Source organism: Macaca thibetana, chromosome 4 (assembly GCF_024542745.1).
Source record: "Macaca thibetana thibetana isolate TM-01 chromosome 4, ASM2454274v1, whole genome shotgun sequence".
In the NCBI taxonomy this organism is placed as follows: Eukaryota; Metazoa; Chordata; class Mammalia; order Primates; family Cercopithecidae; genus Macaca; species Macaca thibetana.
The window spans coordinates 155,681,406-155,694,767 of NC_065581.1; the positions used below are offsets into that span (position 1 = coordinate 155,681,406).

A 13,362-nucleotide genomic window follows, 5' to 3' on the forward strand; every position below is an offset into this window, starting at 1 on the left:
GGAGCGGCAGAATGCTGCTACTGAAAATGGGGAGGGTGCAGGAGAGCCTCGGTGGCCTTCTGATTGGCATAGCATTTCTGGTTTAAATCGTCTTGCTACTGGAATTCTTTTTTAATAGAAATTCTTGGAGAACCCAGAATTGTACGTGCCTCCCTTAGCACCTCATCCACTCCCACCTGCTGACATGATCCCCAAAAGGCTGACGCTGTCCGAGCTGAAGAGTCGATTCCCTAAGTGTGCAGAGCTCCAGGGCTACTGTCCAGTGACCTATCAGGATGGAAACCAAAGGCAAGTCCTGGCCCTCATGGAAGAATAAAATGATACTGCTATGCCGAAGAAGCGGTTCACGTAACAATCTTAACGTTTTGGTCATGAGGTCGCTATTGTTTAACTGGAAAAATATTCTATGTCTTCCTTGAGCTACATAGGTAGAAAAATAAAATACTTTTGACATTTTATTTACACAAGACTGCATATTAATTATACAATAGAGGTTTTGTTTTGTTTTTTGGTCTTCCAGATATGAAGCTCTAGTACCTGGTAGCATTAACTATGCTTTAGAATATCGTAATCGTATATATATTTGTGAGAATAAAGAAAAACTCCAGAAATTTTTGAGGTGAGACCATTAAATCACAAATATTTACTGAAAACCTGTGTTGCATGCAACATGCTGGGAACTGGGGAAAGGAGTGTGAGAGTGTGTGTGTGTGAGAACAAGCACTGGTCCCTGCCATCCCAAAGCTGTCCAGGGTAAGATGGACTTTGAGTGCCTGATAACAACAGAATGTGATGGACTTTAGGGTGGGGAAATGCCTGGACTTCTGAGAAAGTGTAGCCCAAAGGTCTAGCTGAATTGTGTGTGGGTGTAAGGTCAGGATAAGGAGTGGGAATTGGCTAGATGACGGGAAAGAGGGACATGCTCCAAACAGAGGGACCTACAACAAACCTGGCCTAGGGTACTCCTGAACTGCAAGAACTTCAGCACAGCTGGATGCGACGTGGAGAAGGGGCTGAGCGAAGGCGAGGCTGGAGGTGGAGGGCAGGGCCAGAGTGTGGAAGGCCAAGTAAGACCACCATCAAGTGTTTGCGGTTTCATGGACTCATACTGTGTAAAGTTTGTGTCCTCATAGTGATCCTGAGGGCAATCCGAGCACAATGACTGATTTTAAGTGAAGTCAGTGTTAGAATCAAATTTACTCTGGAGTCAGACCACTACTAAAGTGTAGACCATGGGTGATGAGGCTGCCAGTGATCTTGTCTGAGATACGATGGCATGTTTGAGCTTCTCCATAGTTATGTGGGGAAGGCAGCGGGCTTGGGACCACGCCCTGAGAAACACCAACGCATGAATGTCAGAAGAGCTTACAACGGAAACTGAGAAAGAAGAACCATAGAGACATGAAAGGAGAGCCAGGATGAGGAAGGTTGAGGGAGGCGGAGGGGAGGGATGGCATAGCAACAGGTTTAAATGCTGCTCAGAGGTCAAGCAAGACAAGGGCTGAAAAGCGTTTGAGATTTAGGGCGTGACAGGTCGTTCATTGGTAATCTTGCCAAGAACGGTTTTGTCAAGTGACACGAGAGGACATGACTACAGAGCTCCAAGGAGCAGAGCTGAGGAAACTTGAGCTCTTGCCTGTAGTGCAGAGGCTACAAACGAACACAGATGCCTACAGCAGCCAGGAGGCGAGGGACCTAAGGCAAGCAGGCTAGGTGTGAAGACGCAGGAGTCAGGGGGCCAGCTGCAAACTGGACTGCACATGGCCAGCTGAAGGGACCAGCAGCTGCCCATCTACTGCTGGAAGAAGCTGGAAACCATTATTGCTGTTTAAATTGTTCACATTCCTAAACATCCATATTTGATTCAAATTTCAAAATAAAATACATGTGGATCAAATCCCATCTATAGATAAAATTTATGTGGTAGCTTGCAATCTCTAGTGAAGCCACTGTTTGAAGAAGTTTAATTATAAAAAGAGAAGAGATGTTCGTTTCTGGAAGGCATATAGGATTTAAGGAGTAAAAGTGGTTTTTCTTTTTTTTTTTTAATGGGGAATTATGAAGATGTTTAAATGCATATGCACTGGAAGGACCCAATAAAGAAGGAAGTAGCAGAGATGCCAGGGCAGGGAGCAAGCGGGTGCTGTAGTAAGATGCCTGGAGGGAGGGAACGGTGGGACCAAGGGGCCTCGTCTCAGATGGGAGGCACCTCACCACGGGAAGAGAACATGTGGGTGGCTCTGTTGTGATGGGCTGAGGAAGTCCCATCCCGATGGCTTCTCTGAGTACAGCATGGCATCTGCCTGGGGGTGAGGGGGCATTTGGGAGAGTCAGAAGTTTGAGGAAAATAAAGTTTTATATAATTGCTGTGAAAAATGAGAAAACGGAGACTAGGTGAGTAGGGCTGGGCACCCAGTTGAATGAGTGGCTGTGCATTTCCAGGAGCCCCAGCCTTCCCAGGGCAGAAAAACAAGTAGTGAACTTTATCTTCTAATAATCTCTTGTCTATTCCTATCTATACACACTGAGTATAACTGTGAGCATCCATCTAATGAACTTTGTGTTCTTAGGTCGCCGCTGAAATACTGGGAACAGAAGCTTCCACACAAGCTTCCCCCGTTAAGGGAACCGATACTTCTTACTAGTCTTCCTTTGCCTGGATATCTGGAACAGGTTCTTTTACTTAATTTTCTGTTATATATGTTAGAAGAATACAATGATTTCTTCTTTTTAACACTAATTTTCATTTTGGGAACAATAAAATTCAAGGCAGAGTTTTCTGATTTTAAGCTGCAAATTCACTCAGCCTATTTTGTTTGTGTGTAGTGGTTAAATAAAATGTATGAAAATCCCCTGCTTCCATAGCTAATTCCAAAATATCTGCACCAAAGTGAACAGAAAGTAGAGCATCACAAAATTGTTTCCATTTGAATTAGATATGTAGTTTGGTTTTTACATTTGAATTTCAGTGTCTGTGAAACTTTTCATAATTTGAAATGTGCAGATTCAGTCTGTGAGAGGGTCATTCACTCACTACTCGAAAGAGTGGAGTTATAGTGACACAACCAAACCAAAAAGCCCATATTTTGCCCCACATCTAGATAAAGTCAGTTTTATTTACTATTATTTATTTATTCTATTTAAGTTATATTTTATGTATCCAAGTATAACTTTTTAAGAATAGCAAAACTTAGCAGCAGCCAACAACTACCTTTAGTATTTTATTTATTTTTACTATTTTTAAAGCTTTTTTAAAAAAAATTCTACAAAATAAATGCTTAGGGCACAATATCAAACCTTTGTCAGCAATTCTTAACCACTCTGATTTTTTCAACTTGCCTATAAGGTTAGCCTTCAGTCTGGTTTAACATCAAAATGCCAGATGAGACCCACCCAGAGGGGAGTATTCTCATGAAGGTCAAATTTTATCAGGAGGGCCTCTTACCTTCTTCTGGGCTCTGGAATCTTGCCAGCACTGACTGTTGTGGTCTCTGGAATTCCTTGTCAGGTGGCCAAGGGTCCTCAGAGTGGGAGGCAGTCTGGCCATTTCTGAGAATGGAAGCAGATACGGGCAAAGATAACGCAAAGCCTAGGGTCCCCTTCTTTCGTCTCTTAACCTTTTGTTATAAAAAATATCAAACATATAAAAATAGAGAGACTTGTGTAATGAAGCCCATATACTCCTATCCATCACCCAACTGACACTGAGTCAGTTTGTAATTTTCATTTTTCTTAATCAAATGTATTTTGTATTTCTTTCCTGTTGGCTAACTGGTCATTTAACCATATTTATAAGCCCCATCCCTACTCCAGGGGACTATTTGAGGCAAAGAAATATTTGCCTCTTTATCTATTGGCACTAAGAAAAGAAACCAAACTCAAGTATACACAAAATTTGAATTGTTCCCTCCCTGCAGGGTATAGCAACTTCTCTAATTAAAGCAATGAATGCAGCGGGATGCTTAAAGCCCAAGTTCCCCTTCTTAAGTATAAGGAGATCTGCACTGCTATATATAGCACTTCATCTCAAAGGTATGTCTTTTTTAATGATTTACTACTCAGAACGAATTTAACATTAATGGTAGTATAAGTGATGAATAGGATTGTTAAACTGAGTTGCCTGCTTGGTGAGAGAGAGAGAGAGAGAGAGAGAGTGTTAGTAGCAAATACAATACAGGCCAAATATTTTAAATAAAATATCAAAGTTAAAATTCTGTTTTCAAAGTAGGGACTATGAGTAATACAGTCAGCTGTCAATAATCCATGCCATAAAGAAGGGTGAATAGAGGCAATTATGACCTAAAACAAATAATCTCCAGATTTTATTTGGGATTTGGATATCTTCTCAACCATAACTATGTAACTAACTCAATCACACATCCAGGTCTCTTTCTCTTTCATTTAATGACTCACTCACTAGCAGAAATTATTCACAATTCTGTGAAATTTTCTACAGCATTTAATCCCAAAGGTTCTGAATATACAAGAAAAAAGTATAAGAAGAAGATGGAGCAGTTTATGGAGAGTTGTGAACTCATAACATACCTGGGTGCCAAGATGACCAGAAAATACAAGGAACCTCAGTTCAGAGCCATTGACTTTGATCATAAGTTAAAGACCTTTCTCTCTCTCAGAAATATAGACCCAATTAATGGGTAGTTTACTTAGGTGATAGCAGCCTGAATCTCAAGAGTTATCTGAAAGTGATAGAGGGAAACTGAGAGAAGTAGATTGAAAATCTGGACCTCTTGGAAGTACTTTTGCCTCCTGAGCAACGTACCATGGCTGCCAGACTTCAGATGAACTCAAAAGGTCTGCCAGCCAGGAAGGAGCACTCTTATGGAAACATAAGTTTTAATACAATTTTAAAATGTATTGCTCCTTGCCTGAACTTGGATGCTTTAACAAAATAAGCATTCTATTTATAATTGCATATAGAAAATTTAAGTAACTTATTTAATAAATGTATTATTTTCCTTTTTAACATTTTCAGTAGAAAAGTCAGTCTCTGTTAAAATTACTCATTAAATGCTAGAAAGCTTTAAGAAACACAATTAACATTCTTATAAATGAAACCAAAATATGGGTTATACATTTTACGTAAGAAATTGTTTGTGAACTTTGTGAACATAAGATACTATCATTTTCCCAATAAAATAAATGGATTTTGCAACAACTGACTGGCTGCCTCTTTTCTTTTTCTTAAGTATTCATTGAAGTAAGCTTCATACCTTATTTTATAATTAGAAATTACCTGGAATTTTAAGAAGGATGAAATCTAGAGTCATTATATGACTCAGTATATGCTAGAGGAAAACTTACTAAATTGAAATTAATGAGATTTTTAAAATAAGAACAATTTTCAGCAGCAATATAAAAAGATCTGGAATATGAAACAGCAAGATTGACTCATAAGAAATAAAGCATATGACCATTAACTGTGTAACCCTGGGTAAATTTCTCTGAGCCTTCATAATCTCTACAATAGATGGTTTAGTTCTTTGATTCCTATAAATTCAATAATGTTAATTAAAAACTAGAAGACTTTTTATATATGTTTTGCATTACATATTTCATAATAAAATGATTTTTAAACAAAAACTGGAAGCCTATTTTCAAAGTTAGGATAAACCTCAAAAGCCTTTACTTTTTCAGGAGACTGGGAGTTGCCAATAGCTACCAAGTTTTGCTGGGAACTTAAGCCCCATTTTTGTTCCCTGCTCATTTCTTTATTATTATTTTTTTTTTTGAGACGGAGTCTCGCTCTGTCGCCCAGGCTGGAGTGCAGTGGCCAGATCTCAGCTCACTGCAAGCTCCGCCTCCCGGGTTTACGCCATTCTCCTGCCTCAGTCTCCCGAGTAGCTGCGACTACAGGCGCCCGCCACCTCACCCGGCTAGTTTTTTGTATTTTTTAGTAGAGACGGGGTTTCACCGTGTTAGCCAGGATGGTCTCGATCTCCTGACCTCGTGATCCGCCCGTCTCAGCCTCCCAAAGTGCTGGGATCACAGGCTTGAGCCACCGCTCCTGGCCCCCTGCTTATTTCTTAATGCCTGTAATTTACCACCTTTCCATCACTGACTACAATCTACTGGCTTTTTCATTGTTGACAAGATATAAATATTCTCAGGTCTCTTCAGCCTATGGGTATGATGAGTTTGCTTTAGCAACTCATTGCTTCAGTGCCCCTGCCTTTACAAAGGGCAGCAGTCCCTGCGGAATACGGCCAAGTGTTTCTTGGGGTCTCCAGGGAGTGTCCCGTGTGCTCCAGAGAAAGTCCACACCCACTGCACATCTCCTGGGGATGAAGTTCTCTAGTATGGCTTTGCCCTGAGAACTCTACGAGCCCAAGGATGCTGTCTTCTGAGCTCTAACATCTCATGCATCATTGTTCTGGAGCTGCTGAATTCTGCACAAAACTAGGGGAAATGCTCTTTATCTTCTTAGTGGGAAGAAACTCAGTCCCGGAGCTGAGCCAGCAACCAAAAGCCATGTGATTCTCCCTTTTCACCCCTCTCTCCATAGACTATCTTCCTCTTAGTAAATATATACAACAGAGTATAACAAGTAAGAGCAGTGGGGAAGGAGTGAGGAGTCAAATTTCCTAGAGTAGCTTCTAGTGCTGGACACCCCGGGTCCCTACCATTCACATGCAACTACAGTTAGCTACATTTGGGGCCTGATTTAGAATAACTACTGACACGGCTACTATTTCCCCGCTGTTTTCTGTGTGGCCAGAGAGAGCGTGCTAGTGGCTTTTCATGCATTATCTCATTATTACACATGAGAAGAGCTTCCTACCCAAGATCACATAAGTATTATCCAGATTCAGACCCTGATCTGCCTAACTACAGAGCCTTGCTCTTACCCTTACCACTTCCTATACTGTAAGCACATCTTGGAAGCCACCATCACAGTGTCAGTGTTCTTAAGTAGTGTCAGTAGTGTCCTTCATGTGTGTCTGTGTGTCTGTGTGAGTGTACTTTAGAGTACAAAAAAAAAAAACGGGAGACCCTTGGGAAACTCTTCTTGTTGGAGCCTGAGAACCACTCCCCCTCCAGGCCCACTACATACGTGCACTCACACCCGCCTATCATGTTTGCCTTCCTTCTCAGGGGAGCAAGCTGTGTTTTCCAGGTCAAGGGGTCTGTGTCCCCAACAAGGGAGAACAACATTTCTTCAATAAGAAGAACACGTATCCTTTTAAAGCCTCTTATTGAGATTCTGCTTTTGTTTAGAAATGATGCTTGCATATTATTATAAATAATCCATTAACTAGCATCCCAAATATGATGAAAGAATATTCTGAACAGGTGTCCTTCCCTGTGTGAAACATTAACAGAGTGGGTGGCCAGGCCACGGTGCTCACTGAGGCTCACAGAGACTCCTTTTTACCCACCCCCATCCTCCAGCTGCTGCTCCAATCCTGGCTGCTTCAGGAAGAGGCTGAGGCAGTGCAGCTTTGAGGGCAAGAGAAACTCCAACCAGCCTATGCCTCTCCATGGCTTGTCTAGATGTCATTTTCACAGCAACAATAACTTCACCCAGGAAGGAGAAGCAGTCTCCATTTGACAGATCCTAAGTCAAACAGTAAATGAAATGTGGAAAAGTAAGAAAAGGATTTTGGAGTAAGAAAAGGATTTCCTGTTTTTTTTTTTTTTTTTTTTTTTTTTTTTTTTTTAACAGTTACACTCAGATCCACACTGAGTAGATATGCTATATTTGACCATTCCTATTGCTGGACTGTGTACTGTTGTACTATATTTTAAAATGCTATGTTGAGGTTGGGCACAGTGGCTCACGCTTGTAATCCCAGCACTTTGGGAGGCTAAGGTAGGGGGATCGCTTGAGCTCAGGAGTTTAAGACCAGCCTGGGCAACATAGTGAAACTGTCTCTACAAAAATTTTAAAAATAAATAAATAAATACAATACTGTGTTGAATCTTTCCCTCTTATATTTAGTATTATTAGCCTGATATAAATTCTGAGAAATAAAATTCCTGGGTTAAAGGGCATGAATATTCTTAAATGGATACTCACAATTCATATTACCAAGCGACTTTCCAAAATAGTTTTAGCAATTTATACTGCTTCCAGGAGCGCCCAAGAGCACCAATTTTAATACTTCTTTACAATCATTGGGCAGTATCTTCACATTTTTTTTCTTTAATGAGTGAAAAGCAGAACCTTTTTGCTTTAATCTGAACTAATAGTAAGATTGAACGTTATTGCATATGTTGGTCACCAGTTCCATTTTCTCTTTTGTGAATTATTTTATCACATCTTTTGCCCTCTAACTTATGGGGCATTTAAAAGTTATTCTGCATGGGTTCTTTATGTAATGTAGACATCAACCTTTGGTAGTAAATATATTCCATTTTTTAAGTACTAACGTAAAACCTGTTCATCATTCCTTTCTGATTTTTCTTTTTTTTTTTTCATTGACATGGAACCTCGCTTTGTCACCCAGAGTGCAGTGGTGTGGCGTGTTCTCAGCTCACTGCAACCTCTGCCTCCCAGATTCAAGCAATTCTCTTGCCTCAGCCTCCCGAGTAGCTGGGATTACAGGCACCTGCCACCATGCCTGGCTAATTTTTGTATTTTTAGTAGAGATGGGATTTCACCATGTTGGCCAGGCTGATTTTTAATAGTCTTCTAAGCTCTGGAAATTCTTCAGTCTCTAGAAATGGAACATTCCATTCTGTTTTCTTCTACTTGTGTTTTTAAAAATATATATTTAATTCTTTAAGCCCTCTAGAATTTATTTCAGGATATGGTGTGTACTGTGGTTTTAAATTCTTCAAAACTCAAAGTACAATAATAAATACTATAGGTTTTAAACGTTTTCAATTTTATATATTTTTCATTTTATTTGCAATTCATTTGATAATCTGTTGAATTCAGGTCATTAAAATTTCACAAATTCAGTGGTGAAGGGGAGGAAGTTCAAGAACAGGATAGGAATGAGAGATACATGAATGCCTTTGTCTAGTGATTTTTTTGTTTTATCTTTTCTTTTTCTTTTTCTTTTTTTTTTTTGGTTCTTGCTTTTACAAATGAAGACCTGGGTTAAAGAATATCAAGCTACAAAGCCTGAGAGCCCTTAGCTATGGGTGGTTCTGGCAAGAATTATCAGAGGGAGTGACATCTGAATTAAATGGACTTTTAAAAATCAAAGCAGGTAAAAATTTAAAAAAATAAGTCAAATTTGAGATTATAACCAGGGAGTGAAAGACATTCCAAGAATTAATTTGTGAGCACATGTATTCACCAAACCTGTGAGAGGCATGTTGAAGACTGCTTAGCATATGCAAGCATGTGTATATTTACAAGAATTCTACCAGTCTATATACAGTAGGAGATTAAAATATAAGCAGATACACATCCTGCCCTTGTGTAGTACAGGACACGTGGGATCTGGAAATTGGAGCACTACTGGATTAGTGCTATAAAATCCCTCTAAAGATACACTATTGGCACTGAACATTGACAATTATCCTTCTGTTCTTCTCAAATCCCTTTAAGTCATAATGAGCCTTGGACTACAGTTCCTTCCAGCCACAGTTATCAACCAACCATCCCAGGCTACACAAATATTTTTGATGCCCTTCATCATGACAAAGGACTTCCACTAACTTTTAATTGCCAGATGATCATGACCTTCTCCTTCCTCCAATCTGCCAGGTTCTCCATTGGCTCAATACACCTGGAAGCCAGCTGGCACAGGGCTTTGATGATGAAATCTTTGAGTCCCTGTAGCCTCCCAGGGCCAAAAACAAACAAACAAACAAACAAACCACCAGGAGAGAAGAGTGGAGACTAAGAGAGGAAAAAGTCTGGATAGCCTTTTAGCAATGTTCACTTTGTAACTGATCTTACAACAATTTATAATCTATGTTCTGATAACTCCATTATTAATATCTCAATTCTGTTCTCAGCTCTGAACTCCAGATTGTTACCTACGACTGCCTACTGTACTTGGTTATCTAGTTAACATTTCAAATTTAGTATCTCCACCCCATACTTATTAACCAACCCAACTTCTTTTCCTCCAGATCAGTTAATGGTAACACCTTACACTCTGTTGATTTATCCCCAAACCCAGGAGTCAATCTTGATTGCATTGTTTCTGTCACTCCCCACATCCATTGTCAGCAAGTCCTTTCAGAAAGACCTATCCCCCAAATCTACCTTGAATATGGGCTCTTCTCACATTTTACACTGCTGTCACTGTCATCTCCATGCCTCCACTCATGTCCCTCCAGGATCTACTCTTCATATAGCAGCTGGAGTAATTTTTAAATACACAAGTCAGACTCAACAGTCCTTTTGAATAATCTTCCAATGGCCTCCTATTTCAGTTAAAATCCAAACTCCTTTTTCTTGGCATAAAAGACTTTAAATGGTCTGGCTCTTCCTCCCTTTTCAATATCCTCTCCATCCTTTTCTCCTTTTCTTTCTTCTTTTTTTCTTTTCTTTTTTTTTTCTTTTTTTTGAGACAGTGTCTTCCTCTGTCGCCCAGGCTGGAGTGCAGTGGCATGATCTCTGTTCACTGCAACCTCCGCCACCTGGGTTCAAGTGATTCTTGTGCCTCAGCTTCCTAAGTAGCTGTACCACCACACCCAGCTAATTTTTGTATTTTTCGTAGAGACAGGGTTTTGCCATGTTGGTCATGCTGGTCTTGAACTCCTGGCCTCAAGTGATCCGCCCATCTCGGCCTCCCAAAGTGCTGGGATTACAGGCGTGAGCCACTGCGCCCGACCTGGCATTGACCAATAACTTTTAAATGCCATTACCTCCTCTACAGTGTTTGAAGTATGCATTCTTATTTGTACCAACTAAGTGGCTGTCCCTTACTCTTTCACCATGTATATGTAAAGCCTTAAAGTAATCAATAGCTGTACCCTTAAAACACTGGAATACTAATAACCAGCTTCCCATCTTAAATGGTATTTTCATTCAATATTTTAGATCTCCTCTATTTGTTTACTCTCCAAATGAGACATTATTTTGCATAATCAATGTTTGTTTAGATTTCCTTCATATTTACTTTTTTCTCTTTTTTTTGCTTACAACTCCCTCTTATATCTCAGACTTTCCTCTTGGTGTTATTTTCCTTCCTATGGTATGGGTTTGTAGGAGGTTAATACTTTTATTTTTTCTTTGACCAAAATTGTCTTGATTTTGTCCTTGTCCATGATAATTGTAGTGTATAAAAAAGATTCTAGGTGAATTTTGGAAGTATGCCGCTAACCTCTGACTTCTACTGTTGCTCTTGAAAAACAGTTGTCATTTTAACTGGTTTTCTTTTATAGGTACAGTCATGCATTGCTTAATGACAGGCATATGTTCTGAGAAATGCATCATTAGGTGATTTCGTCACTGTGCAAACATCACAGAGTGAACTTACACAAATCTAGACGGTATAGTTTACTACACACCTAGTACGATCTATTGTTCCTGCACTACAAACCTGTACAGAACGTTATTGTACTGAACACTGTAAGCAGCTGTAACACAGTATTTGTGTATCTAAAAATATCAAAACATAAGAAACACACTTAAAATACACTATACTGATGGCTCATGACTGTAATCCTAGCACTGTGGAAGGCCTAGGTGGGCAGAGCACTTGAGCCCAGGAGTTCAAGACCAGCCTGGGCCACATGGCAAAACCTCATCACTACAAAAAATACCAAAAAAAAAAAAAAAAAAAGATAGCAGGGTGTGGTAGTGTGTGTCTGCAGTCCCAACTACTCAGGTGGCTAAGGTGGGAGGATCACCTGAGCCAAGGAGGTAGAAGTTACAGTGAGCCGAGATCATGCCACTACACTCCAGCCTAAGCAACAGAGTGGGATTTTGTCTCAAAACAAAACAGTATAAAAGACAACCAAAAAAAACAAAAACAAAAACAAAAAAAAGGACACCTGTGTAGGGCACTTACCATGAATAGAGCTTACAGGAATAGAAGTTGCTCTGGGTGAGTAAGCGAGTGAGTGGTGAGTGAATGTGAAGGCCTAGGACATGGCTATACACCACCATAGACATTATAAACATTGTATGCTGTAAGCTACACTAAATTTATATGAAAACAATTCTTTCTTGGCTGGGTATAGGTGGCTCATGCCTGTAATCCCAGCCTGGGAGGCTGAGGCAGCATTTTTTTTTTTTTTTTTTTTTTTTGAGACGGAGTCTCGCTCTGCTGCCCAGGCTGGAGTGCAGTGGCCGGATCTCAGCTCACTGCAAGCTCCGCCTCTCGGGTTCACGCCATTCTCCTGCCTCAGCCTCCCCAGTAGCTGGGACTACAGGCGCCCGCCACCTTGCCCGGCTAGTTTTTTGTATTTTTTAGTAGAGACGGGGTTTCACCGTGTCAGCCAGGATGGTCTCGATCTCCTGACCTCGTGATCCGCCCGCCTCGGCCTCCCAAAGTGCTGGGATTACAGGCTTGAGCCACCGCGCCCGGCCAGCATTTTTTTTTTTTTTTAACTGGGTGTCCTGTGTCTTTATTTGTGAAATCTGGCAACTCTCCACTCCATCTGCTGCCCCTGACTCACTGTGCTCCAGCCACACAGTCCTTGCCATTCATCAGATGCTCCTTCCCAGTCTCAGAGCCTTTATGCTTGCTTTTCCCTTGCCTAGAACATTCTTATTCTAGATCTTCCCACAGCTGTCTCCATGTCATTCAGATCTCAGCTCAAATGTCACCCTATCCTGATTTTACTTCCCTGTCAGTCTCCATCATCATTCTTTATAAAATTTAACACTTTCTGAAACTATTATTCATTAGTTTACTTGTATATTTGTCATGTCTCCCCTTAGTAGAACGTAAGCTTCATGACAGCAAAGGCCTTATTAGTTGCTATATCCCCAACACCCGACGCCAATGTCTGGCTCTTACTAGGCACTCGATAAATATCTGTTAGAGGAATGTATGACACCCCAAATCCTGTTCTGCAAGATTTAAAGTTAAGAATACCTGTTAGGCGTAGACTAGCTGGCCTTAACAGTAACAAAAGTTTCGAAAAAATCAATATGGATCCAAAACAAAATTGCCTTGAAGAAAGGGCTAGTCTGTGTTGTGGGTGGCTGATGCTGGAAGATCCTCCAGACTCAGTCTTCCCTCACAGGGTTATTCTCCAGTGAGCAATGATTGAATGAGGAAACGGAATACCTGGCTTACCTTGGCACTGAGTCATCTTATGCCGCTGAGGACCTCTAGAGGGCCAGTGTTTTGACTGCAACCCTCCTAGCAGCAAGAAACAATGAGGTAGCTAACTTTCTGCTGGTATGCAAAAGTCAGGGAGCGCTCCCCCATCCCACTTGTACCCCCACAAATCCAGACGACTTACAGACTATTCAATAGG

General features: G+C 40.7%; 1 protein-coding gene across 6 annotated transcripts in view; it reads left to right on the forward strand.

Annotated features, from left to right (window-relative positions):
* Positions 1-5,176, forward strand: part of AK9 (adenylate kinase 9) — a 184,126-nt gene extending 178,950 nt beyond the window's left edge. For all 6 annotated transcript variants that reach the window (XM_050786818.1, XM_050786816.1, XM_050786819.1 and 3 more), the window contains 5 exons: positions 119-288; positions 521-619; positions 2,571-2,673; positions 3,918-4,032; positions 4,457-5,176. In XM_050786818.1, coding sequence (XP_050642775.1) covers positions 119-288; positions 521-619; positions 2,571-2,673; positions 3,918-4,032; positions 4,457-4,659 — 690 coding nt within the window. In that variant the 3' untranslated portion in view covers positions 4,660-5,176. The remainder of the gene's footprint in view (positions 1-118; positions 289-520; positions 620-2,570; positions 2,674-3,917; positions 4,033-4,456) is intronic.
* Positions 5,177-13,362: the final 8,186 nt, after the last annotated feature.